Genomic DNA, 25,187 nt, shown 5'->3' on the forward strand with positions numbered 1-25,187 from the left:
CTGCAGCAGGGAATGACCCCACAAAAAAGGAAGCAACTTAAATGGGATATTAATCCCCACTGTCCATCTCCACGCCATGAAGCCCCATACCAGCTGTGAGTCTCCTGTCACCATGCTGCTGGGACCTCATCTCTCGTGAAAGAAGATGAGCTCCTCTCCCCACCATCCATTGCCACTGAGATCAATGCTGCCCAGCCTTTTTTCCCTAAGCCATAATCTTAGGCTTCACATAATTTAATTAGGCAGAGAAATTTTTTTAAATTTATTTATTTAGGGCTTCCCTAGTGGCGCAGTGGTTGAGAGTCCGCCTGCCGATGCAGGGGACACGGGTTTGTGCCCCGGTCCAGGAAGATCCCACATGCCACGGAGCGGCTGGGCCCGTGAGCCATGGCCGCTGAGCCTGCGCAACGGGAGAAGCCACAACAGTGAGAGGCCCGCGTACCGCAAAAAAATATATATATATTTATTTATTTTTGGCTGTGTTGGGTCTTCATTGCTGCGTGCAGGCTTTTCTCTAGTTGCGGTGAGCAGGGGCTACTCTTTGTTGCAGTGCGTGGGCTTATTGTGGTGGCTTCTCTTGTTGCGGAGCACGGGCTCTAGCCGCACGGGCTTCAGTAGTTGTGGCACACGGGCTCAGTAGTTGTGTCTTGCAGCCTCTAGAGTGCAGGCTCGATAGTTGTGGTGCACAGGCTTAGTTGCTCTGCGGCACGTGGGATCTTCCCGGACCAGGGCTCGAACATGTGTCCCCTACATTGGCAGGCAGGTTCTTCACCACTGCACCACCAGGGAAGCCCAGGCGGAGAAATTTTAGCCTGTTCTTTAGCTCAACTACCAGATTAGTCCTGCGTCTTCTGTTTAGACATTCAAGAAGGTAACTGATTTGTTTTGAAAACAGAAGCGTGTAGGTCCTTTCCCTGAGATGATGTTGCCGCTCTTCTTGAATGTGGAGTATGTTCTACAACACTGTGAGAGTCTGAATATACCAATGGATGACCTCAGACCATAGGTCAGAATAGAACCTTAACGCACAATGGGCAGCACCAAGTCCAGGAAACCAACCCATCATCTACAGAAACCAGCCCATGGGGCCGGCCTGCTATCAACAAGTCAGACTTGTAGAAACTCAGACCGTATCTCTGGCAACCTTTCAGGAAGCTAAACAACAACCCCTGTATCAGCCCCAAATGGACAGGACTTGATGGCAGCTTCCCTAGTTTTTATCCCTGCTCCCAATTTAGAAATAATCACAGCAAGCCAAATATGTACCCCAACCGATCACATAGCATGCGCCACTTCTACTCAGCGTCCCAGGTCCACAGCCCCAATCAGAGCACACCTGAAGGCTTCTCTTTTCTCCTCTATGAATCTTCCCCACTCCTCTGTCTGCCTTTGAGTGTCCGCCAGAACATACTTGCTGGTGGCCGACTCCCTTGTCACAGCAAGCTCTGGGTAAGTAGCCCCTGCTTGAAATGAGGCAGGACCCTATGGTTTATGCCCGCCATGTCCTCCACCTGCCTGTTGTCTGTGGAAGAACTTTAGCCAAATAATAAGTTTATTCAGAGAAGTGAGAAAATGCAGGAACAAAGGAAGACAGTCAAAGGAGACCAAATAATAATAGTTTAGTCATTAAGTACAGCCAAGGACCTTTAGTTCCTCCTGAAGGGCTACAGGTAACATTCTGAGCCATATCCTGGGAGCTTTCTTACAGATACTGAAAGCCCCACCAGGTGGAAGAAGTGAACTACATGATGACTAGACTGTAGCCATGACCTAAGCTGCCACAATTCCGAGAACTGGCCTCAGAGAAATGGGAACAAACCGACCCTGGAACTGAAGATTAACTTTACCTAAAACAATTAAGACGATGCCGGTCAGACCACCGATGACCAATTTCAAGATGACTGTCCGAGCTGACAGCGCTGTTTCTGCATGTAGCCCCCTCCCTCTGTATATAAAAGCTCTCACTCCCTGATTGTCAGAGGCAGGGAGTCGGCCTTTGGACAGGTGTCCTCCCCACCAGCATCAAAAATAAAGCAAACTTTCCTTTCCACCAACCTTGCCTCTTTATTGGCTTTTGAGGGGCGAGCAGCCAGACCCCACTTCCGGTTACAACAGCAAGCTCTAAGTAGTCCCTGCTTGTTCTCCTTTGGTTGGTTGTTTTGGACTGAATGTTTGTTTCCACACCCAAATCTGTATGTTGGAGCCCTAACCCATGAAGTGATGGTATTTGGAGGTAGGGCCTTCGGGAGGTAAATAGGATTAAATGAGGCCATGAGGGTAGAGCCCCCATGACGAAATTAGTGTCCTTATAATCAGAAGAATGAGCGGTGCTTGCTCTCTCAATCTCTCTCTTCCTGCTGCAGGAGGGCACAGTGAGAGGGTGGCCACCTGCAAGCCAGGAAATGGGTCTTCCTCACCAGGGAACCGAATCAGCCTCCCCCTTGATCTTGGACTTTCCAGCCTCCAGGACTGTGAGAAATAGCTTCCTTTTGTTTAAGCCCCCCAGCACTTCATTATGGCAGCCTGAACTAAGACATTGGTCTTTGTTTATTTCTATGGCAGGTTTTGGTCATTTTTATTTTGTATTAATGGGCATCAGAGAAGGGGTTGCTAAAAACTATGAACATAGGTCAGCGTGTTTCCCAAGAGTCCACAGAAGGGCTGTGAACTGGGAAATTGAAAGCAAGTCTCACAGGGAGGTTTGGGGCAGCTTCAGGGGCTGAGGCCACTGAGGGTTTCGGGACTTGGTCAGTGTCACCAAACTCCTTTTTTAAAAAGAAATTGTTGGGACTTCCCTGGCAGTCCAGTGGTTAAGACTCGGTGCTTCCACTGAAGGGGGCATGGGTTTGATCCCTGGTTAGGGATCTAAGTTCCATGCAAGGGTGGGAGTGGGAGGGGGTGGGGGGAGAGGGGAAACTAAGATCCCGCATGCCATGCAGCGCAGCCAAAAAAAGAAAAAAGAATCATTAACCCTGTAGCTTTGCTGGCCTTGTTCTCAGGCAGGCTCTCACCAAGTATTGAGCTCTGAGGATGTCCAGTCCAGCCTCTTCCTTCCCCAGAGATGTTGCAACCGAGCAGGACCCTATGGGACCTTCCTGGGAAAGACCCCTCCCCCATACCCCCTGCTGTAGCTCCTCTCTGAAGTACGCTGACAATAGTACCTCATGTATATTTCCTGAGATTTTCGGTTGCTAAAGACCACCACCAAATGGGAGAAATTAACTACTTGATGATCAGGAGCGTGTAGCCCCCGGAGCTTCTGGCGCCTAAATATTGATCACCATCAACCAATTAGAGAATTGTGCACGAGCTGATCACACACCCTGGGACACCCCTCACTCACCTGGCCTTTAAAAATGCTTTGCTGACGGCTTCCCTGGTGGCGCAGTGCCGATGCGGGGGACACAGGTTCGTGCCCCGGTCCGGGAGTATCCCACATGCCGCGGAGCGGCTGGGCCCGTGAGCCATGGCCGCTGAGCCTGCGCGTCCGGAGCCCGTGCTCCGCGACGGGAGAGGCCACAACAGTGAGAGGCCCGCGTACCGCAAAAAAAAAAAAAACAACGCTATGGGGAAACTTCCTTTTCTGTTCAATCAGCATCCTTCCGTCCAGTCCTTCCGTCCATGCGCTGCAGCTTCTAGATGCAGCTTCCTTCCCGCTCACTGATTGTGTCTGTGCTCCCATTCCTGATAGATGAATCAGAACATGGGGTGAGAGAATGAGGTAATACGAGGGTGTTGTAGACCCAGGTCCTTAGACCCTTTAATCAATAGAAATTGATGAGGGACTTCCCTGGTGGCTCAATGGTTAAGAATCTGCCTGCCAAGCGGGGGACATGGATTCGATCCCTAGTCCAGGAAGATCCCACGTGCCGTGGAGCAACTAAGCCCGTGTGCCACAACTACTGAGCCTGCAGGCCACAACTACTGAGCCCACGTGCCACAACTACTGAAGCCCGTGCACCTAGAGCTCATGCTCCGCAACAAGAGAAGCCACCGCAATGAGAAGCCCGCGCATGGCAACAAAGAGTAGCCCCCGCTCGCCGCAACTAGAGAAAGCCCGCGTGCAGCAACGAAGACCCAACGCAGCCAAAATAAATAAATAAAGATCGTTAAAAAGAAAAAAGAGAAATTGATGAGAGGCCAGATGAGAAATTCAGGTAAGGCTTTATTGGGCTTTATTGTGCTGCAGAAAGGTGCCCTTGCTCACTCTCTAGGGGAGTGAGCTGGTCCCTTAAAGGGGGTGAGGGTAGGGGCAGATCGGTGGGTCGGGCCTGAGGTGTAGCTCAGGTGGTCCGCCCACCCCCTTGGTGGTGCCGTGTGCAGGGATCATGCGCAGGACCCTGCTTTTGCTCCCCGCACCTCAGAAGTGGCAGTTGGGTTTTGGTCTTTTTGTATCTTGTTGTTCATAATTTGCCCCACTTGCCCATGCATGCAGTTATTTTTAGTCCCTTGTAGTTTCTTTGTATTTTATTGCTCAGTGAGACATTTCTTCAGGTGCAAGCACTTCAGTAAATGGTCCCAGGTTCCAGATGCCTGGTCACCAAGTGTCTCAAGGGCAGGGTCTTGACCTTCCAGCCTAGAGATGCTTCTGCCCTCCCTACTAATGACTGGGTAACCCCGGGGGTGTGTGGGGGGGAGTGGGGAGTGCAGGCCCACCTGCAGGGCTGGCCCTGCTCTAGTTTCCGTCCCCCTAGACAGAGCCTGAGAGCGTGCAGAAGCTGTGTGTGACCACGAGTCCCAAGCTTTTCCCTTCCCTGACGTCTAGGCTGACTTCGATCCTCAGGTGCATGAAGGCCCAAATTCAAGTTTTTCATGTTCAGAATTCCCCCAGGGCATGTGTGACTTGGGTTCCCTCTCTGGATTTCCACCCTCTCCTAGATTTCGGACTGAAAATTCTTCTCTCCGGCCAGCGCTTCGAGGATTTTCAGAACAGTTACGATGATTATTTATTTTAAAATGAAATTGTAATTTTAGTTATTTTCAGCAGGAAGCTGGGTCTGATATGCAGCTCATAGAGCCCCTGGAGATGGTCCCCATCTCTTTTCCTTTTTTTTTTTTTTTTTTTTTTGTCGCGCAGTGTAGCTTGTGGGATCTCAGTTCCCCGAACCTGGGCCACAGCAGCGAAAGCCTGGAATCCTACCCACTACGCCATCAGGGAACTCCCTTATCTTTTCCAGTTAAACTCACTCCCTCTCTGATCTCTCTCAGGCTCATGACTTGAAATGCTGTCTGCATGGTGACAGGCCAAGTGTGCGTGTCCAGCTAGAACTTTTCCTTAAACTCCAGACTCATAGAATGAGTACATTCTGTTGATTCTCCATTTGTGTGTCAAATATGCATTTCTCACTCCACACATTCCCAGTAGAGCGCCCAATCCTCTTTAAAAATCCCTTAGGGACGTCCCTGGTGGTCCAGTGGTTAAGACTCCATGCTCCCGATGCAGGGGGCCTGGGTTCGATCCCTGGTCAGGGAACTAAGATCCCGCAGACCGCAACTAGGACCCGGAGCAGCAAAAATAAATAAATAAATATTTTTAAAAAATCCCTTAAAGTCTTTGCCTCTGTGGCAATGGTGGCTTCACGTCAGCAACTGTTACCAAGCAAAGTGCTCACCGCTCGATGCACCTAGAAGCCAATATGATGGCACCGGCTTTTGAGAAAAGAAAAAGCTTTACTGAGTGGTCGACCAGCAAGGAGACAGGAGGCAAAGCTCAAATCTGTCTCCCCAAGTTGGGTTTGGTCAAAGTTTTATGAATTAGGGGAGGAGGTTGGTATGCAGAACCAGTGATAGGGGAGGTCTGGATTGGAGGTCATTTGTGGTAAGGTATATATAACGGGTGCTTCAGCTCCAGATCTTCCTGGACAACAGACCCTTTGCTTCTGAAAGGGTTCTGGCGTTCAGGTTCTGGTCTGCTTCTCACCAACTACACCTGGTCTGACCTGGCCACCCCCATCTCACGTCCCAGGCATTTGCAACAGCCCTGGCGCAGAAGTCTAGGCTCAGTACAGCAAGTAGAGTGATCAGGTGAAAGTAAATCAGAGCCTGCCCCTTTTCTGCTCAAGCCCTGAACTGCCTTCACACCTGTGACATTGTGATTTATAATAAGAAATATGTATGTTCGGTCTTCATCCCTGTTTCTGGCACAGAGCTCCTAAAAACCTGGGGATTTCCTAAGAAATGAGAGTGATAAAGGGGTCTTGTGTTATTTTAATGAAGCCGCTTTTGAGAAGCACTTAAGATGGGGCTTGGTTGCCAGGGAAGCCCTAGAGGTGATTAGAGAGTTGGAACTTTCAGTCCCATGCCCTTGACCTCTAGGGAAGAGAGAGGACCCCAGAAGCTGAATCAATGACCAATGGCCACTGATTTAATCAATCATGACTATGTAGTGAAGTCTCCAAAAAATCCAAAAGCATGGGGTTTGGAGAGATTCTAGGCTGGTGAACAGGTGGAGATTCAGGGAGAATGGTGTACCCAGGAGAGGGTGGAAATTCCATGCCCCTTCCCGCATAACTTGCCTTACGCATTTTTCACCTGGCTGTTGATTTGTATCCTTTAATATCCTTTGTAATAATCTAGTAACCTAGATTACTGGTAAGATAGTAAGTCAACTGGTTTCTCTGGGTTCTGTGAGTTGCTCTAGCAAATCAATGGAACGCAAGGAGGAGATCATGGGAACCTCTGATCTATAGCCAGTGGATCAGAAGCACAGGTGACAACCTGGACTTGTAATTGGTGTCTGAAGTTGAGGCAGTTTTGTGGGACTCAGCCCTTAACCTGTGGGATCTGATGCTATCTTTAGGGAGGTGGCGTCAGAATTGAGTTAATTGCTTGGTGATGTGGAAGAAAACCACACACACACATCAGTATCACTGTTGAAATCATGACAACTCACTCAGTGTGATGACGCATTTTATGTGTCAACTTGGCTGGGCCACGAGGTGCCCAGACATTTGGTCAAACATCATTCTGGGTGTTTCTGTGAAGGTGTTTTTGGATCAGACTGATTTTTGTTTGTTTGGGTTTTGTTTGTTTGTTTACATTTTCATTTTATTTTATTTATTGAAAAAATTAAAAATTTTTAATACAATTTGTAAAGGTTACTTTCCATTTACAGTTATTACAAAATATTGGCTATATTTTCCATATCGCACAATACATCCCTTTTTTTTTTTTTTTTTTGGCTGCGTTGAGTGGGGGCTACTCTTTGTTGTGGTGCACGGGCTTCTCATTGCGGTGGCTTCTCTTGTTGCGGAGCACGGGCTCTAGGCGTGCGGGCCTCAGTAGTTGTGGCATGCAGGCTCAGTAGTTGTGGCTCACGGGCTCAGTAGTTGTGGCGCACGGGCTTAGTTGCTCCACGGCATGTGGGATCTTCCCAGACCAGGGCTCGAACCCGCTCCCCCACCTCTATATCCCCCCGCAATGGTAACCATTAGCTTGTTCTCTATGTCTGTGAGTCGTCTTCTTTTTTGTTATATTCACTAGTTTGTTTTATTTTTTAGATTTCACATATAAGTGATATACAGTATTTGTCTTTCTTTGTCTGACTTATTTCACTTAGCATAATGCCCTCCAAGTCCATCCATGTTGCTACAAATGGCAAAATTTTGTTCTTTTTTATGGCCGAGTAGCATTCCATTGTATATATATATATATATATATATATATATATATACACCCCATGGATGAGATTGATATTTAAATCAGTAGACTGAGTAAAGCAGATTGCTCTCCCGAATGTGGGTGGGCCTCATCCGATCAGTTGAAGGCTCGAATAGAAGAAAAGGGCTGACCCGCCCATGAGTAAGGGAACTCCTCCTGCCTGAATGCATTCCAGCTGGGATATCAGTTTTTTTCCTCCCTTCGAACTTGAAACAACAGCTCTACCTAGGTCTCAAGCCTGCACACCTTCAAACTAGAACCACACCATCAGCACTCCTGGGTCTCCAGTTTGCTGACCACAGATCTTGGGAACTTGTCAACCTCTGTAATCACATGAGCCAGTTCCTTATAATGAATCTCTTTATGTATGTGTACACATGCTGTTGGTTCTGTTTCTAGAGAACCCTAATACACCCAGAGTAAAAGCCAAAATCTTACAATAGTCTCAAAATTTCTTCATAATCTGACCTATGATACCTCTCAGACCTACTCTTCTTATTGACCCCATTAATCACTCTGCTACCCTGTCATCCAGCTGCTGCTAAACACACCACACAGGCTCCCACCCTGGGACTTTTGAATGTCCTCTTCCTTCGGGGTGGATCACTTTTGCCTGGATACCCATAGGAGTCATTCTCTCTTACTTTCTTCATGTGTTTACTCAGATGTCACCCTCTCCATGAGGCATGCCCCAGCCACGTTTTAAAAAATTTCAGCAGTTCTCAACAATCCCTCTTCTGCTTTCCTGTTTTTCTCAATATTATTTATTTGGTTGCACAGGGTCTTAGTTGTGGCAGGGAGGCTCCTTAGTTGTGGCATGTGAACTCTTAGTTGTGGCATGCATGTGGGATCTAGTTCCCTGTGGGACTGAACCTGGGCCCCCTGCGTTGGGAGCACAGAGTCCTATCCACTGCGCCACCAGGAGAGTTCCTACTTACCTGTTTTTAATTGTTTCCTTAGACTACATCATTCTCCAAGAGACTGTGTATCTTTTTTTTTTTTTTTTTTTTGCAGTACGCGGGCCTCTCACTGTTGTGGCCTCTCCCGCTGCGGAGCACAGGCTCCGAACGTGCAGGCCCAGCGGCCGTGGCTCACGGGCCCAGCCGCTCCGCGGCATGTGGGATCCTCCCGGACCGGGGCACGAACCCGCGTCCCCTGCATCGGCAGGCGGACTCTCAACCACTGCGCCACCAGGGAAGCCCTGAGACTGTGTATCTTAATTTTCTTATTAAATGTTAGTCTCCCCACTCAGATTGTTGACTCACCTTTTCCATCCTAGGAGCTTATCCTGTGTTGTATCTCCAGCCCCTACATAGCCCCTACATGGGGGCATGGCACACAGCAGGTGTCCTCAAAGCCTTAGTTGAATGAGTGAGTATCAGTGCCAGGCTGTGTCCTAAGCACCTGACACATATGAACTCATCTAATCCTCACACAGCATTTCTGCTAGTGTCTCTGTTTTTCAGATGAGCAAACTGAGGCACAGAGAGGCTAAGTAACTTTGGTAAAGTTGAACAGGTGGCAGGTGAGTAGGTAGGTAGGCAGGTGTCTGGGTTCCAACCCGGGCACTCCTTGCCTTCAACTCCCACATTCGAAATGCCCTGCGCTCGGTCTGCTTTGGGCATCAACACCAGGACCAGAGTCTGAGGCTGCCGGGGACGAGGACAGTGACGGGAACAGGGACCTAACTCCACGGGGTCAGGAGGCTCCAGGGTCACTGGTGGCGACCACAGCTGTGTGACCACTGTGGACCGAGTCATGTCCAACTGACATGCTTGTTGCTGAGAACTCACCTTTCTCCTGACTTGGGGGCAGGCCTCCATCACCTGGACCCTCAGCCTGGGCTCCCTTCAACATGTGATAATGAATTTGCTCTTTGACCTCCCAGAGGCTCTGATTCCCAGGGAGCTGGACAGGTGGTGCTCTCTTCCCCGTGTAGACAACAGTGTACAGGGAAGGGCTACAACTGTGGGGCCTTGGGAGCCTAGACAAGCCTCACATTTCAGTAGGTCACAGTCTGCAGCTGCAAATGGGAGAGACGAGGGAAACGGGATGATTTCCCAGCCTGACCTTCCCCCTCCTGTGGCCCGTGGCGTCCAAGTTCCCCTTCTGCTTGGCCAAGGCTGTCTCTGTCACCCTCTGGCTTCCTGTTGGGGCTTCCTCGGTCGCTCCCCACATTCGCGGCGCTTCCTTCCCTGACGGAGGCACTTGGACCCGGGCTCTGCGCTGGCGGACGCGGACATGGTGCCCCTGCTGCTGCTGCCCCTGCTTTGGGGGGGTGAGTGGGCCGAGGGAGGAGGGGCGGCAAGGGTCGGGGAGGGGCTGGAGCTTCAGCGGAGCCTCTGTGTCCCCCAGGGTCCCTGCAGGAGGACCACGGGTACTGGCTCCTAGTGCAGGAATCAGTGACGGTGCAGGCGTGCCTGGGCGTCTACGTGCCCTGCTCTTTTTCCTACCCTTGGAGTTCGTGGTACCTCCATGAAGAACCCTTCATCTATTGGTTCCGGGAAGGGGACAACATACACCGCAGTGATCCTGTGGCCACAGACAACCCAGGTAGACAAGTGAAGCCAGAGACCCAGGGCCGATTCCACCTCTTCCGGGACCGCAGGAGAAAGAACTGCTCCCTGAACATCAGAGATGCCAGGATGAGCGACACAGGAGTCTACTTCTTCCGAGTGGAGAGAGGTGATATGAAATACAGCTACAGAGATAAGAAGCTGAATTTGCAGGTGACAGGTATGGCAGGGGCCCAGGAGAGGACCCTGGGACGTGGAGACTCCCGTATTAGAACAGGTACAGGACACAGGACCACTCCCTGCTCCAGGTCTTGGGGTTTAGGGGTTCAGAAGAGACACAAGACCTGGGGTGAGCTGTGGCTCTGAAGCACTGGTCCCTCTCAGGGTCACATTCTGGGCCCCCACCCCCCTGGGGCCCAGGCATCTCCCTCTCTTCCCGTCAGCCCCAACAGAGAAACCTGACATCCATTTTCTGGAGGCTCTGGAGTCCGGCCGCCCCACAAACCTGACTTGCCACCTGTCACCAGTCTGTGATGGGGGAAGAGTTTTCTCATTCTCCTGGGCGGGGGATGCCCTTGATGCCATGGACCCAGAGACCCTCCACTCCTCGGTGCTCACCCTCACCCCGAGGCCCCAGGACCATGGCACCAACCTCACCTGTCGTGTGGAACTCCAAGGAGATCAAGTGACCATGGAGAGAACCATCCGACTCAATGTGTCATGTGAGTTTGGAGGGGGGCTGGGTCCCTGAGGGCAGTTGGCTGTGTGTGTGTGTGTGTGTGTGTGTGTGTGTGTGTGTGTGTAGAGGGCAGGGATAGAACGAGGGCCAGCTCACTCTTTTATGGATCTGAGCCTTGGGAGCCGAGGTGGGGAGAGGCCATGAGGACAGCCATGCCCCCTTCCTGGTTTCCTTCCTTGGGTGCTGGGTCAGTTTCGATCCCACTGGTCCGCTCTGAAGCAAGGCCATATCTTTCCATCCTAGATGCTCCGTGGAACCTCAGCATCAACCTCTGCTTCAGAAATGTCACAGGTAGGAAAGGACCTCTTCTCCGGGGCTGGGTCCAGCTCCTGGGACCACCTCCAAGCAGAGAGGGTGGGATTAGGGCTTGAATGCCATCACGTACGGGAAGAGCAAGGACAAAAATCACCACCCTCTCTCCCCCACCTCCCAGGCGCTAGTCCACACACAGATTCAATACACATATACACACACACACACATACATATATACATGCACGTACACACATATCCACATCTCTACACAGACACACAGACACGTACAGAAATGCAGACACACATGCAATACACACACACACGCACACATGCACCTACACACGCGGGGACATACACATACAGGCCACACACACACACATACGCACCACACACGTACGCACCACACACTCTGTTCAAAGCCCATTTCACTTCACCGTGGCTGTGCGCTGTGGTTTTCCTCCACAGAACCTCCTGAGTCCCGTTTCCTGGAGCCTTCACTGAATCAGTTTCCCAAGGCTTGAGGCTCTCTGTGCTCTTTCCACCAAACAGCCCAGGCACGTCCCATTGAGACACTGAGCCTCCCCTGAAGATACGAGGCCCAGACACGTTGGGTCAACCTCCTTAGGGTGTGAGGGTCCAGCCTCGGAACCCACACTGAAGCAAGTTAGCGGGCCAGGGGAGGAGAGGGAGAGGCCAACTAGATCCTGGGAAGGCAGGAGGGATGAGACCTCAGCCTCCCCCAGCTCTCGCTGCACTTTCCCCCAAAGCCCTCAAGGCTCTACAAAACAGCTCATCCCTTCTCATCTCGGAGAGCCAGGCTCTGCAGCTGCTCTGTGTTGCTGACAGCAACCCGCCTGCACAGCTGAGCTGGTTCCGGGCGTCCCCAGCCCTGAACGCCACCCGCATCTCCAGCACCAGGATCCTGGAGCTGCCAGGCTTAGGCGCTGCAGAAAGCGAGCTCACCTGCCGAGCTCAGAACCCTCTGGGCTCCCAGGTCACGTCTCTGAGCCTCTCGGTGGTCTGTGAGTGCGGGGACCCCTGGGGGCAGGACACCTGGGCCCACGTGAGGGGAGAGGCACCGCTGACTCTCCTCCCTCTCTGTACAGACGCCCCGCAGCTGCTGGGACCCTCCTGCTCCCAGGAGGAGGAGGGTCTGCACTGCGACTGTTCCTCCCGAGCCCAGCCGGCCCCCTCCCTGCGCTGGCGGCTGGGGGAGGGGCTGCTGGAGGGGAATTTCAGCAACGCCTCCTTCAAGGTCACCTCCAGCTCGGCTGGGCCCTGGGCCAACAGCTCCCTGAGCCTCAGCCACGGGCTCAGCTTTGGCCTCCGACTCAGCTGCGAGGCCCAGAACGTCCACGGGGCCCAGAGCGCCACTGTCCTGCTGCTGCCAGGTCAGGGGACCTGTTGAGGGCAGAGGCTTAGGGGGAAAGGAGTTAAGGTCCTAGAAGATGATGCTTGGAGGGAGAGGGGCTGGGGCCCGGACAGAAGGTGTTTGCTAGGACAGGGTGCCCCATCTCAGACCTGAAGGAGTTCTCCAGCAAGTTCTGCAAGGAGGTGGGAAGGCAAGAGACTGAATCTTGGGAGTGAGCTCATCTCACAGCCCTCTCCTCTGCAGGGAAACCGGCATCCCTGACCGGAGTGGTTCGTGGGGCCCTCGCAGGTGCCGGTGCCATGGCCCTGCTGTCACTGTGTTTGTGTGTTATCTTCTTTTGCATGTAAGCCTGTGTTCTTGGGGAGGTGTACAGGGAGGTGTGTGTGGTAGGCAGTCCAGAGAAAGGTCATTTAACCCCAGAAAGGCAGAGCTGAGTAGATTAGATCCAGAGCGGGTCTTTTTTTTTTTTTTTGCGGGGTTGTGGGGGAATAGGTAACAGCCTTCGTGAGATAGAATTCCCATACATTTAAGGTGTACAATTTACTGGCTTTCAGTCTATTCAGAGTTGTGTGTCCATCACTATGATTTTGATAGAACTTTTTCATTAGCCCATGAAATGAAACCAAAAGGAAACGCACACCCCTTGTCATCCCATCTGATCCGTCCCCTGCCCTAGACAACCAGGAATCTGAGTCCCTCTAGAGTTGTCTATTCCGGACATTGTGGAATCATAAAATATGTGGTCCCTTGAGACTGACTCCTTTTGTTTAGCGTGATGATTTCAAGGTTCATGCACGTTGTGGCATGTGTCAGTACTTTGTTCCTTTTTATTTCCAAATGATGTTCCCTTGTATGAATGGAGCACATTTCTACCCATCCACTCATCCACTGATGGACATTTGGGTTGTTTCCACTTTTTGGCCATCATTTGCCAATAATAATAACATTCACGTACAAGTTTTCATGTGTAAGTGGGGTCTTTAGGGATGGAAATTCAGTCTTGGCCAAGGTCCTGGTCATCCAAGAGGATGAAGCACTCACTTGCATGTCAGGAAGGCCTCCGAGTCCGGTTCCAGGGTCCGGATGCCTGAGGTGTCTTACCAGGGAGTGGGGGCAGCCTGCTTGCCTTTGCCCGAGCCGTCCTGGCTGCATTTTCTTCTCTTCTCTTACACTGGTTTCTTCTCCTAGAGTGAAAGCCCGCAGAAAGCAGGCAGCCAGGAGACCAGAGGGTGTGGATGGTGAAGACCCCGTCATGGGTACCATCGCCTGGGTGAGTGATGTGGGCGTCTTCTCCTGCAGTGGGAGCCCTGGGCGTATCCACTCGGTGGGTCCAGACTGAGTTCCTCAGTATTTCCTGCTCCTCCCTGGTCCCCCAGGCAGACACCTGGGCATTGACTCCCCTTCTGTTCTTCCCCTTCATCCCCCAGACGCAATGGTCCTCTGCTGACCACTGAGCCAACCTCACCTCTTTGCCAGATACAGCCTTCCAGAACCATCTCCCCCAAACTAGTACTTTCCAGCCCTTCTGGAGTTTCAAAGCTGTTGTTTGCTACCACTGCTTAGAGAATCAAGTCCTAATCCTTGGTCTGATATACGAAGTCCTTCCTGAGGTCTCCCCTGATGGCCGCTCCAGCCACTGGTCCTGCCCTAGGGTCCAGCTACACTGGCCTTCTCACTGTCTCCATAGAAATCTATTACCTGATGACTCGGAGCCTTTGAATGTACAGTTCCTTCTACCTGAAATGCCCTTCCTTTCTCATTTCGACCAGACCACCTCGCCTCCTCCTTCTAGCTCCAATATCGACATCTCTTACTCTGGGAAACCTTTGTCCTCTCCCTCCCTGTCAATGCCCATCCCTCCCTTCTCTGTATCCCCAGAGCTCTGTGTCCACCCCTGTACTGAGGGTCACATCACACAACATCACTATATTTACCTGTCTCCACCCTCTCATCGTATTTGTAAAGTCCTTGAGAGGGCAGGGGTTGTAATTTTCTCTCACTCTGTCCCTGTCCAGCACGACCCCCCTTCTCTTTTTTAAAATTGGGCTCGCGTTGCCCTAAATGGAGTTATGCAAAATGCTTTGTTCGTGACCAAGCTATTATCACTGGAACAAGCAGTGTTCGCTTTGTTTTTCATAATATGATAAGCAAATGTAAACCTCCCGTCCAACCTAAGACTTCAAACATTGATGATGACTTTTATCTGCCCATGTTGCTCCCTGATCCATCCTCAGTAACCACTGCTCTGAATCTCTTTTTTTTTAAATTTCTTTATTTAATTTCTTTATTATTTTTGGCTGCGTTGGGTCTTCGTTGATGCACGTGGGCTTTCTCTAGTTGTGGCGAGCGGGGGCTACTCTTCGTTGCGGTGCGCGGGCTTCTCACTGCAGTGGCTTCTCTTGTTGCGGAGCATGGGCTCTAGGCGCGCGGGCTTCAGTAGTTGTGGCACATGGGTTCAGTAGTTGTGGCTCACAGGGTCTAGAGCGCAGGCTCAGTAGTTGTGGCGCACGGGCTCAGTTGCTCTGTGGCATGTGGGATCTTCCCGGACCAGAGCTCGAACCCGTGTCCCCTGCATTGGCAGGCGGTTCTTAACCACTGCGCCACCAGGGAAGCCCCGCTCTGAATCTTTTGTTGCTGGTGTTATCACATATATGTTTACCCAAAATGTACACTGTTTAGTTTAATTGCTTCTGAACCTACAAAGGGCTTCACGTTCCGCATACTCTTCTTGGACTCGCTTTGTAGATGCAACATTAGGTCGCAAAGAGTATTTTTACATAAAGTTGCAGTTCTCCATTGTATAATAATCCATTTTATTATTATGTCTATAATCTAACTAAGCTTGTGTTGATGGACATTTGAGTTGTTTCCAGGTGTTGCTCTTACGAACATTCTTATTCGTGTCTCACCGTATTCACTTGTGAGAGTTTTTCTTTATCATTACTGAAGTATTTAATTACTAGGTCATAGTGTACGTAAAGTTCATATTTACAAGATCATGACAAAGCGTTTTCCAAAGCAACTGCATTCACTTATACTCCCATCGGTGCTTATCAGATTCTGTTGATCTACAATCTCTCCAACACTTGGTTTTCTCAATTTTTTTTGTTTTTTTTTTTGTCATCTCACCATCTCACTATGGTGTTGGTTTGCATTTCCTTGGTTACCAATGAAAACAAAAGTCTCTCTATGTCTTCAGTGGTATATGAACATGTTCTCTATAAAATGCCAGGTCCCATCCACGGCCCATTCCCCTGCTGGGTGTTTGACTTTTTCTTATTAAACTTGTTGGAGTTCTTTATACATTTTTATACTGTTTTTTTTTTTCTTTCTGGTTATATACATGGTAAATATCTTCTCCCAGTGAGTAGCTTATCTTCACTTTATTTAAAGGTGACCTCTGATTGTGGTAAGTTCTGAATTGTAATATAACCATATTTACCAGTCTTCTCTTTTCTATTGAGTGCCTTTTGGGTCTCATTTAAGAAACTCTTCCCCATCTTAAGATTAGAAGGATATTCAAGTATAGTTTCTATTAAAAGTTTTGTTTTCCTGTTGACATTTAAAGACTTCATCTACCGGGAGTTGAGTTTTGTGTGTGGTGTGCAGTGTCGATCTATATATGTCCTTCCTTCATTTATAGAATAGTCCTTCGCTCCCTCCCCTGCTGACCTGCCATGCCATTTTTGCCATACATCAAAATTCCATACATGGGTGGGCCTCTTTCTGTGGCCTCTTCTATTCCAATCGTCAATTTTATAGTCCCTGAGTCAGAACTGTGTCTACAGTCACAGAATCTATAAACTCAAACATAAGTCCTGGTATCTAACAGAGCAAAACCTTCTCCTGAATCTTTTTCAGAAGTTGTCTTGCCTGTCCTTGGCCCTTTGTTGTTCTATTTAAATGTTAGAGTCAGTTTGTCAAGTTCCAAAAAAAATACTCCTGTTGGAGTTTTGATTGGAATTACATTGAATCCATAGATCAATTCAGGAAGAGTGTACTTGTTTTTGAATTTAAGTCTTCTAATCCACGAGAAATGGATATCTCTATTCATTTAAGTCTTTTAAAAAATGTTTTCAAGAAAGAGGGACAATTCCTTCACACAGGTCTTGGTCATCTTTTGCTATTTTTCTTCCTAAATACTAGTTATTGTTACTATTGTAAATGCTATCTTTTTTATTTTATTTGTTTTATTTTTTTATATTTGGCTGTGCTGGGTCTTCGGTTTCTCTGCGAGGGCTTTCTCTAGTTGCGGCACGCGGGGGCCGCTCTTCATCGCGGTGCGTGGGCCTCTCACTGTTGCGGCCTCTCCTGTTGCGGAGCACAGGCTCCAGACGCGCAGGCTCAGTAGTTGTGGCTCACGGGCCTAGTTGCTCCGAGGCATGTGGGATCCTCCCAGACCAGGGCTCGAACCCGTGTCCCCTGCATTGGCAGGCAGATTCTCAACCCCTGCACCACCAGATAAGCCCCCTGGCAGGAGTTCTTTAGACCCAACCAAGTTGTCAATTACTTGCCGCGCAGTCTTAATTTGGATGTTGGGTGGATCTTTTCAAGCCCAAAGAGATAGAGCAATAGGAGAATGAGAAAGATGGAGGGGGAAAAGCCTTGGCCTCAGTGCGCTTCTTCACGGCCAAAGAGCTGCTCTCTGCCAGACCCTGCAGGTGACGTCAGCTGCCACTTAACGGGCTACTTGAATCTACGTGGCTCAGGAGAAGTCCCAGCCACCCTTCAGAGGGGAGCCATAGCCCAGTAGGCGGATCGAGATTATGGCCTTGGAGGCCCCTCATTGGGTGCCAGAAAAGATGTTGCAGGAAAGAGAGTGGGGTGCGAGAGGATGGTCACGTCCCAAGTCATGTCTGCGTCCCTGGGATGGCCGCCAAGTGTGGGTTCTTGGCTTTGTGCAGGCAAGGATTCAAGAGCAAGACAAAGTGAAAGAAGGTTTATTCAGGGAGATACACACTCCATAGAGTGTGGGCCATCTTGGAAGGCTGATGCTATCTTTTTTAAAGTGCATTTTCTGATTGCTCATTGCTGGTATGCAGAATGAAAAAAAAAAGTTTTTTCAAAACATATGAGGTTGTTTTTGTAATTTAAAAAAAATCACAGGGGCTTCCCTGGTGGCGCAGTGGTTGAGAATCTGCCTGCCAATGCAGGGGACACGGGTTCGAGCCCTGGTCTGGGAAGATCCCACGTGCTGCGGAGCAACTGGGCCCGTGAGCCACAACTACTGAGCCTGCACGTCTGGAGCCTGTGCTCCGCGACAAGAGAGGCCGCGACAGTGAGAGGCCCGCGCACCGTGATGAAGACTGGCCCCTGCTCGCCGCAACTAGAGAAAGCCCTCGCGCAGAAACGAAGACCCAACATAGCCAAAAATTAATTAATTAATTAATTAATTAATTAAAAAAAATCACAAATTGGTCTTGGGTGCCATTTAGAATCTTGTTGCATTGGTAGCTGGAAAATTCTTAGATCTTATCCATAAGCCTGCTGAACCATTCCTTTTCAGAGATAAAGATACCATCTGAAAAATTTGTAACATTCTTGTTTTTAACGGTCATGGCTTGCTGAATCAAAGCAGCTGAATTTGATAGACATGTAATGTCATTTCCTTCAAGAATCAGCTGGTCCTTTTGGGCTTCAGGTACTGAAGAAGAAACGCCTAGCCTCCTGCAACCCCTGCAGATGTATTTTTCTTCTGAGAGGTTTCAGATTTCAACAAATGACTCACTCCCCTGAATAAATGATGGGGAAGTGAGCGCACCAAGACTGCCTCATGTGGTAATGGAAGTCCGTGTGACACTTCAGATTGTGGGCAGGTTGTGTGAACAGTAGTCAATTTCTTTTCATTTCCCCACCATTTGTCCACACAGAGCTGCTCCTTTTACTTTTTTTTTTTTTTTTTTGCGGTACGCGGGCCTCTCACTGTTGTGGCCTCTCCCGTTGCGGAGCGCAGGCTCAGCGGCCATGGCTCACGGGCCCAGCCGCTCCACGGCATGTGGGATCTTCCCGGACCGGGGCACGAACCCGTGTCCCCTGTATCGGCAGGCGGACTCTCAACCACTGCGCCACCAGGGAAGCCCTCTTTCACTACGTTTTTAAGCTGGATACTTAGCTTATTAATATATAGCACACTTCTTTCATTATAAAAGTATTTTTGGATAAATTTCTCTCAGAATATGACTTTAATTTCATTCCACACATTTTGAAATGTGTTATTTTAATATCATTCAGTTCTAAATATTGCTAAAACCCTATTGTGATTTCTTTTTGGAATCTTAAATTATTGGGGATTTAAAAAAAATTCCAAATGTATGGGGATTTTAAAATGACTTTCCATCCTTAAATTCTAAATACATTGAGTTTTTTCTCAGAGTGCATGCTTTTTATGATATGTAGTTTTTAAATTTGTTTGAGACTTGATCTGTGGCCTGGTATGTGATGAATGTTTGTAAATATTTCCTATATGCTTCAGAAAAAAAATATTTCCTATTTCATAAATTCCAGGTACGATCAGTAGGCCAGTGTGTTACCTGTATTGCTCAAATCCAAATCCATATCTTTCCTAATAGGTCTTCCTGACCTATCAGTATTTGAAATCTTATATTATGATAGCTTACTTGTCAATTTTTCCCTGGAGTTCTATCAAATGTATTTCTTACAGTTGATGTATTTTTAAATTAAAACTGTATATTTTAGAAGTATTGTATCTTAGCGAATTGAACATTTTATCACATTTAATCACATGTAGTGATTGTCTTTGTGCCTGCTGATACTTTTTGTTTTAAAGTCTATTTGGTTAGACCTTAAAACAGATACACCAATTTGTCATTGGTCAGTTAGAAAGGATAATATTTCTCCATCCTTTCCCCTCCCCACCCCCTTCCAACATTTTATTATGCTTTGGCAGTGATTCTTTTAAATAGTATATAACCAGGTTTTAAAAACTCCAATTTCACATCCTCTGTTGAGTTCACTCTACTTGGATTTATTGTGGTTATTGATACATGTGGATTTCTTTGTATTATTTTACCTTTTCCTTCTGTTTGGTTCCATTTTTTTTCAATATTTCATTTTCTCCTCTCTTATTTAAAAATTTAATATCTCTGTCTTACACCTAACAGAAAGAACTCGAGTGCTTTCATATCTATCGGTTTCCCCTCTGTCCACCTTCTACTGTAATGTTGGTTCTTTTTCTAGATCTCCAGTTTTCATTCTGGGTAATTACGAACATACAGCATTTTTCCATTCTCTGGTCTTCTTAAAAAAATATATACGGGTACACATTTTACTGAGGTGTTTGATCACCTTCGTATCCTATATTTCTTGCATGTGGTTTCTTACTTTTGTTATTTTTAGTTGAACTCTTTTTATTTGAATTCTTCCTCCCAACATGTTCTCATTTGGGTTTTCCTGTATTAAGACTTGTGTCTGAAAATATTTTTATGCCCCTACAGTTGAATTTCATTTGGCAGGATATTAATTCCAGGATCAAGGTGATTTCGCTTCAATGCTTTGAACACTTTATTCATTGTTTCTTGTACCCAGTATCGCTGTTAGAAATCTTAGGGCTCGCGCGTTCGTAGGTAATCCACCCATTCTCCCTGGAAAGGTTTATACGTCTCTCCTTGGTTTTGATATTTTTAAGAATACTCTATTTGGATGTGGGCTTTTCCTTGTCTTTTTTCTTGTGTTTGTGGGGTCCTTTGAGCTGAAATGGTTCATTTTTTCTTTAATTCTGGCAATTTTATCTCCACTATTTTTGTCCAAATATTTCTTCTTCTTTTAATTTCCTTTTTATCTCATTTGGGGACTGTTGGGATTTCCCTGGCGGTCCAGTGGTTAAGACTCCATGCTTCCAATGCAGGGGTGGAGGGTTGGATCCCTGGTTGGGGAACTAAGATCCCACATGCCGTGTGGCGTGGCCAAAAAAAAAAAAAAACATATCATTTGGGGACTATTATAATCTGAGCTGAGATCTTCTATTTCTGTCCTCTATCTATTGTAACTTTTCTTTTCTTTTTTTAAAAAATATTTATTTATTTTGGCTGTGCCAGGCTCTAGTTGCAGCATGCATGTGGGATCTAGTTCCCCGAAGAGGGATTGAACCCTGGCCCCCTGAATTGGGAGCGCGGAGTCTTACCTACTGGACCACCAGGGAAGTCCCAACTATTCTTTTCATATGTCGTGTGCTTCATCCTTCCCTACTTCCTTCTAGGGGAGACGTCAAAGGTCCTTCCAGCTCACTGACGTGTCTTCAATTGTATTCGTTCTATTCTTCATTCCGCCATTGGGTTCTTCCTATTCTATTTTTCAGACATACTATTTCCACTTTTTACAGAACTGCATACACATTTCCTTTTCACACAATTTACGTGATTACACGACTTCTTGTTTTATATTTTACGTACATAATTTCTGATGTATATAATTTCCTTTTTTTCCTCGCAGTTTTGAGATATATTTGACATACAGCACTGTATAAGTTTAAGGTGTACAGGGTAATGATTTGACTGACACACATCATGAAATCCCTTGACTTACACACATCATGAAATCCCATTTAATCCCTTCTTAATGTATGGTAAGGCTATATAGCACAGTACGTTTAGCAAACATCCATCGTCTCATATAGATACAAAATTAAAGAAATAGAAACAATTTTTTCCTTGTGATGAGAACTCAGGATTTACTCCCTTAGTAACTTTCGTGTGTAACATAGAGCAGTGTCAATTACAATTATCCTGTTGTACATTACATTTCTAGTACTTATCCTATAACTGGAAGTTTGTACCTTTTGACCACCGTCATCCAATTCCCCCTCTCCCCATCTCCCGCCTCTGATCACCACAAATCTGCTCTCTTTTTCTATGAGTTTACTTGTTTGTTCATTATTGAAGTATAATTGACCTACAACACTGTGTTAGTTCCTGTTACACAACATAGTGATTCGATATTTCTGTATGTTTCGAAATGATCGCCATGATGTCTAGTTACCATATGTCACCATACAAAGATATCGCAGAGTTACTGACTGATGTACCTAATTTCTTATTCTCACTTTCACGATGGTAATGTCATCACTCACTTGTCTTAGTGCTTAGTGTAAACCCTTGATCAAAGTGTTCTAATAACTTGTGCTTTGGAGGTACAGGGAGTTCCCAGGTTCCGTTGGCTTGTTTTCCTTCCGGGACATTTACACTCCACGGGTGTCCAGTCCTGTGAGCTGGGAGGGCATATTCCCCTGGGGATGTTAGTTACTCTGTCTGGAGTATTGATTGGGTGAAGGCGAAAGGCGGATGATAGTCTATGTCGGCTCAAAGGAGCAACGGGGACCAGCCCCAGGGTGGAGCTCCCCCAGGCACCAAAACCACTGCCCATCATTCCCACTTCCTGTCCCCCCAAGAAAGCAGCTTAAGTCGCCCCTTTGCCTTCTGACCCTCAGAGAGAAGGAGCTTTGGGCAGGGACTCTTCGTGGATTTTGATCCACTGGACTCTGGAGTCTGGAAAGGAGAAAATGATGACAAGAATCCCAGAGGCCAGTGAGGCTCCATCTCTGCTCTCCTTCCCTTCACTCCAGGGAAGCTACGGTGTTGATGTAGCACTTACCTCTGGCCACCTGCATATCACCGTCCTGTCCACGCTGCCTGAATTCTGCAGGCAATGATTGTCCCAAGGCAAGAGTAGAAGAGAGAAAGGAGCAGAATTCAAGCACATTTGAGGGGAAACATCCTCTTTATCAACAAGGCAGATTCCCCAGCCCTGGGCTGCAGCACATCACCCCCGCCCCCGCCCCCCGCCCCCCCGCCCCCCGCCGACCCCATTTGTTCACATTAGCCTTTACTTCCCCCTAGGGGCTTCAGTGTGATCAATTGATTGATCAAGCCGTCGACTAATTGATTTATAAAATGTTGTCATCCTGTAGTTCCATCTGTAGTTCTTCTATTGTTGGATCTTGGTGAATAGAGCCAGTGGCATGTGTGAATTCACTATCTTGACAGAACTCTGACAGCTTTGTTTTCCCCATTATTTTACTCTCAACTTTTCTGTGACTTTCATACTGTGGGCGGAATGGTAAAGCGATGAGCTCCATAGTCCCCGGAGTTCAACTTCCTGTGTTCAAGTCCTCGATCCAACCACTTCCAAGCTGTGTGACCTTGGACAAGTCAGTTAACCTCTCTGTTTCTTTATTTTCTCTTCTGGAAATAAGACTGTGGATATGGTGGTAACTGTTTCATTGGGCTGTTACAAGAAATGCTTAGAAATGTGCCTAGGTCATGGGGAAATTGCTTACAACTATTACCTAATGTTACTATTCCACCCTGTAATAAGGAACTGCATGAAGGCAGGTATTTTGGGCTGTTTCAGTTCCTCTTATGTCCTCATTTGCAAGAACGGCACCTAACTCATAGCCAGCACTTGGCAGGCAAAGGGGTATTGAATGAAAGGATGCACATATCAATCACTTTCTCCTGTTTATTCACCCTCACGATGATCAATTTAATCCCCTCTTAATAGACGGTAAGGCTGTTATTAATGGACGCACATCCTTATTTCTCCCTCTTTGGCTGCAGTAGCGTCAATACACCTAGCTGCTTTGTCATTTCATTTTACCTTGCTCACGTCTAATACGGCCAGCTCTGTCTGGATATTCTATTTTTTTGCTGAGGTCATAAAACCATTGTTCCTAACCTGGAACTCATTTTGTTTTTCTTTCTGAGCTACTTTTGAAGGCTAATGTTGCTTTCAACACTCTCTTCTGTAGCGTGATGATGTAGGGGTGTGGGCAGACTTGAGAGAGAAAAGGGAATGGCTTACTAGTGTCTGGGTACCATCTTTGCCCGGAGACTTGGGTCCTGCTTTATTTTCATTTTTGTTTTATGGAGCCCAGGCCCAGGATCCAGAATTGCCATCTCTCTTTTTTTTTTTTTCATCTCTTTTAAAAAATATTTATTTATGGCTGTGTTGGGTCTTCGTTGCTGCGTGCAGGCTTTCTCTAGTTGTGGAGAGCAGGGGCTGCTCTTCATTGCAGTGCGTGGGCTTCTCATTGCAGTGGCTTCTCTTGTTGCAGAGCACAGGCTCTAGGCATGCAGGCTTCAGTAGTTGTGGCACACGGGCTCAGTAGTTACGTCACCCGGGCTCAGTTTGTGTTTTGCAGGCTCTAGAGTGCAGACTCAGTAGTTGTGGCACACGGGCTTAGTTGCTCCATGGCATGTGGGATCTTCCTGGACCAGGGCTCGAACCCATGTCCCTTGTATTGGCAGGTGGATTCTTAACCACTGCACCACCAGGGAAACCAGAATTGCCATCTCTTTTCTGGTTTCTGCATAAGCTATCTCACAGTACACCGCAAAGTTAGAAATTTGCTTTGTTTCCTTGTCTCTAATCCAGTGCTCCTAGCAGACTAAGCTGCTTGAGGTCAGGGTCCATGTCTGTTTTCTCACACAGTCCACCTGGCCCCTCGCCCAGGACTTGGCACGGGAGACACTGTCAATAACACAGCAGACCTGGGTTTGAGTCCTGTCTCTGCCATTTACTATATGAGTGATCTTGGGCAAGTTACTTTACCTCTCCCCACCTCAGTTTTCCTACCTGTAAAATGGGGATAATGAGAGTAGCATTCACACTGGGGCTTTCTGTGAAGGTTAAATACGATTCGTAAGCCCTTGATATGGCCTAATCAGTCTTAGTATTACAAAACTGTAAATGAATGAGTGAATATTTGAGTTCATAAGAAACACGTGTGGAATAAGAAGATGAATGAATGAATGTCCCTTCAGGCCGACTTTCCCTTGGAGGGGAAAGCGCCTGCCTTACTCCTTCTCTGACTCCCTTTTCTCCCCTTTACTCAGGGTTCCAGGCAAAAGCCCTGGCCAGACGGCCCCCCAGACCAGACGTCGTCCTCTGCAGAGGATGCCTCGCCTTCAGGGGAGCAACAGGAGCTCCATTACGCCTCCCTCAGCTTTCGCGGGATGAAGTCTCGCGAGCCTTTGGACCAGGAGGCCACCAGCACCACCGAGTACTCAGAGATCAACACAAGCTAATGAGGACTCGCCCAGAGCTTGGTCCTGGCTGGAGGAATCACAGCCTCTGTGGGGAAAAGGAGAAGTCAGGGACTAGTTGATGAAGGCTTTGTGGCAGTATTAGCATTAACTACTGTATGAGTGTCCCCAGGTAGAGCAGAAGGAAGACAGGTGATAGGATTAGAGACTTGGGCTCAGTCAAATGCAGGTTCCAGCACTTCCTAAGGCATCGTTAGCAAGCAATTCACTTTACCTCTCTGTGTCTCAGTTTTCCGTTCTGTAAATCAGAGATCATGTGTCTTACCTCAAAGCTGTGTGAGAATTAAAGAAAGAACACATAAAAATCAACCAACAGAGGTCCCGTCATGTGGCGTGCGCTTAGTGTCTGCTGGTTTCTCTTCCTTGAAGAGAAAGGTCCTCCTGGCAAGTTCTCCTGAGGCTGGGGGTTACTAGTGTTGACCTGAAAAAAATAGACGGCCAGACATTTCTCCAGCAAACGGGTTTATTCGGCATTAGCTGAGCATGGCAACTTGGGGTCTGCAACCATTGTGAGCCATGTGCAAGTTCTGACACAGCAAGGGAAGGAGACCGCTTTTATAGAGGGGCAAAGGAAGTTGGGGGCTAGAG

At 47.9% G+C, this 25,187-nt stretch overlaps 1 protein-coding gene across 1 annotated transcript; it reads left to right on the forward strand.

The window, feature by feature from the left end:
• The first annotated feature begins 9,792 nt into the window (after nucleotides 1-9,792).
• On the forward strand, nucleotides 9,793-24,908 carry LOC116743786 (sialic acid-binding Ig-like lectin 5). Its single transcript, XM_032612764.1, has 9 exons — nucleotides 9,793-9,937; nucleotides 10,015-10,395; nucleotides 10,619-10,897; nucleotides 11,158-11,205; nucleotides 11,936-12,190; nucleotides 12,275-12,559; nucleotides 12,784-12,883; nucleotides 13,729-13,810; nucleotides 24,390-24,908. The coding sequence occupies exons 1-9, from the start codon at nucleotides 9,901-9,903 to the stop codon at nucleotides 24,579-24,581; spliced, it is 1,659 nt and encodes a 552-aa protein (XP_032468655.1). The 5' UTR covers nucleotides 9,793-9,900; the 3' UTR covers nucleotides 24,582-24,908.
• The last annotated feature ends 279 nt before the right edge of the window (nucleotides 24,909-25,187 follow it).

The sequence above is a fragment of the Phocoena sinus genome, chromosome 19, assembly GCF_008692025.1.
Source record: "Phocoena sinus isolate mPhoSin1 chromosome 19, mPhoSin1.pri, whole genome shotgun sequence".
Lineage (NCBI taxonomy): Eukaryota > Metazoa > Chordata > Mammalia > Artiodactyla > Phocoenidae > Phocoena > Phocoena sinus.

Bases quoted from the DNA above. Each gene is read 5' to 3' on its own strand.
- LOC116743786 (XM_032612764.1), top strand. From the start codon at position 9,901: ATGGTGCCCCTGCTGCTGCTGCCCCTGCTTTGGGGGG. The intron at 9,938-10,014 runs GTGAGTGGGCCG...TGTGTCCCCCAG, and splicing joins GCTGCCCCTGCTTTGGGGGG to GGTCCCTGCAGGAGGACCAC. The intron at 12,560-12,783 runs GTCAGGGGACCT...TCTCCTCTGCAG, and splicing joins CACTGTCCTGCTGCTGCCAG to GGAAACCGGCATCCCTGACC.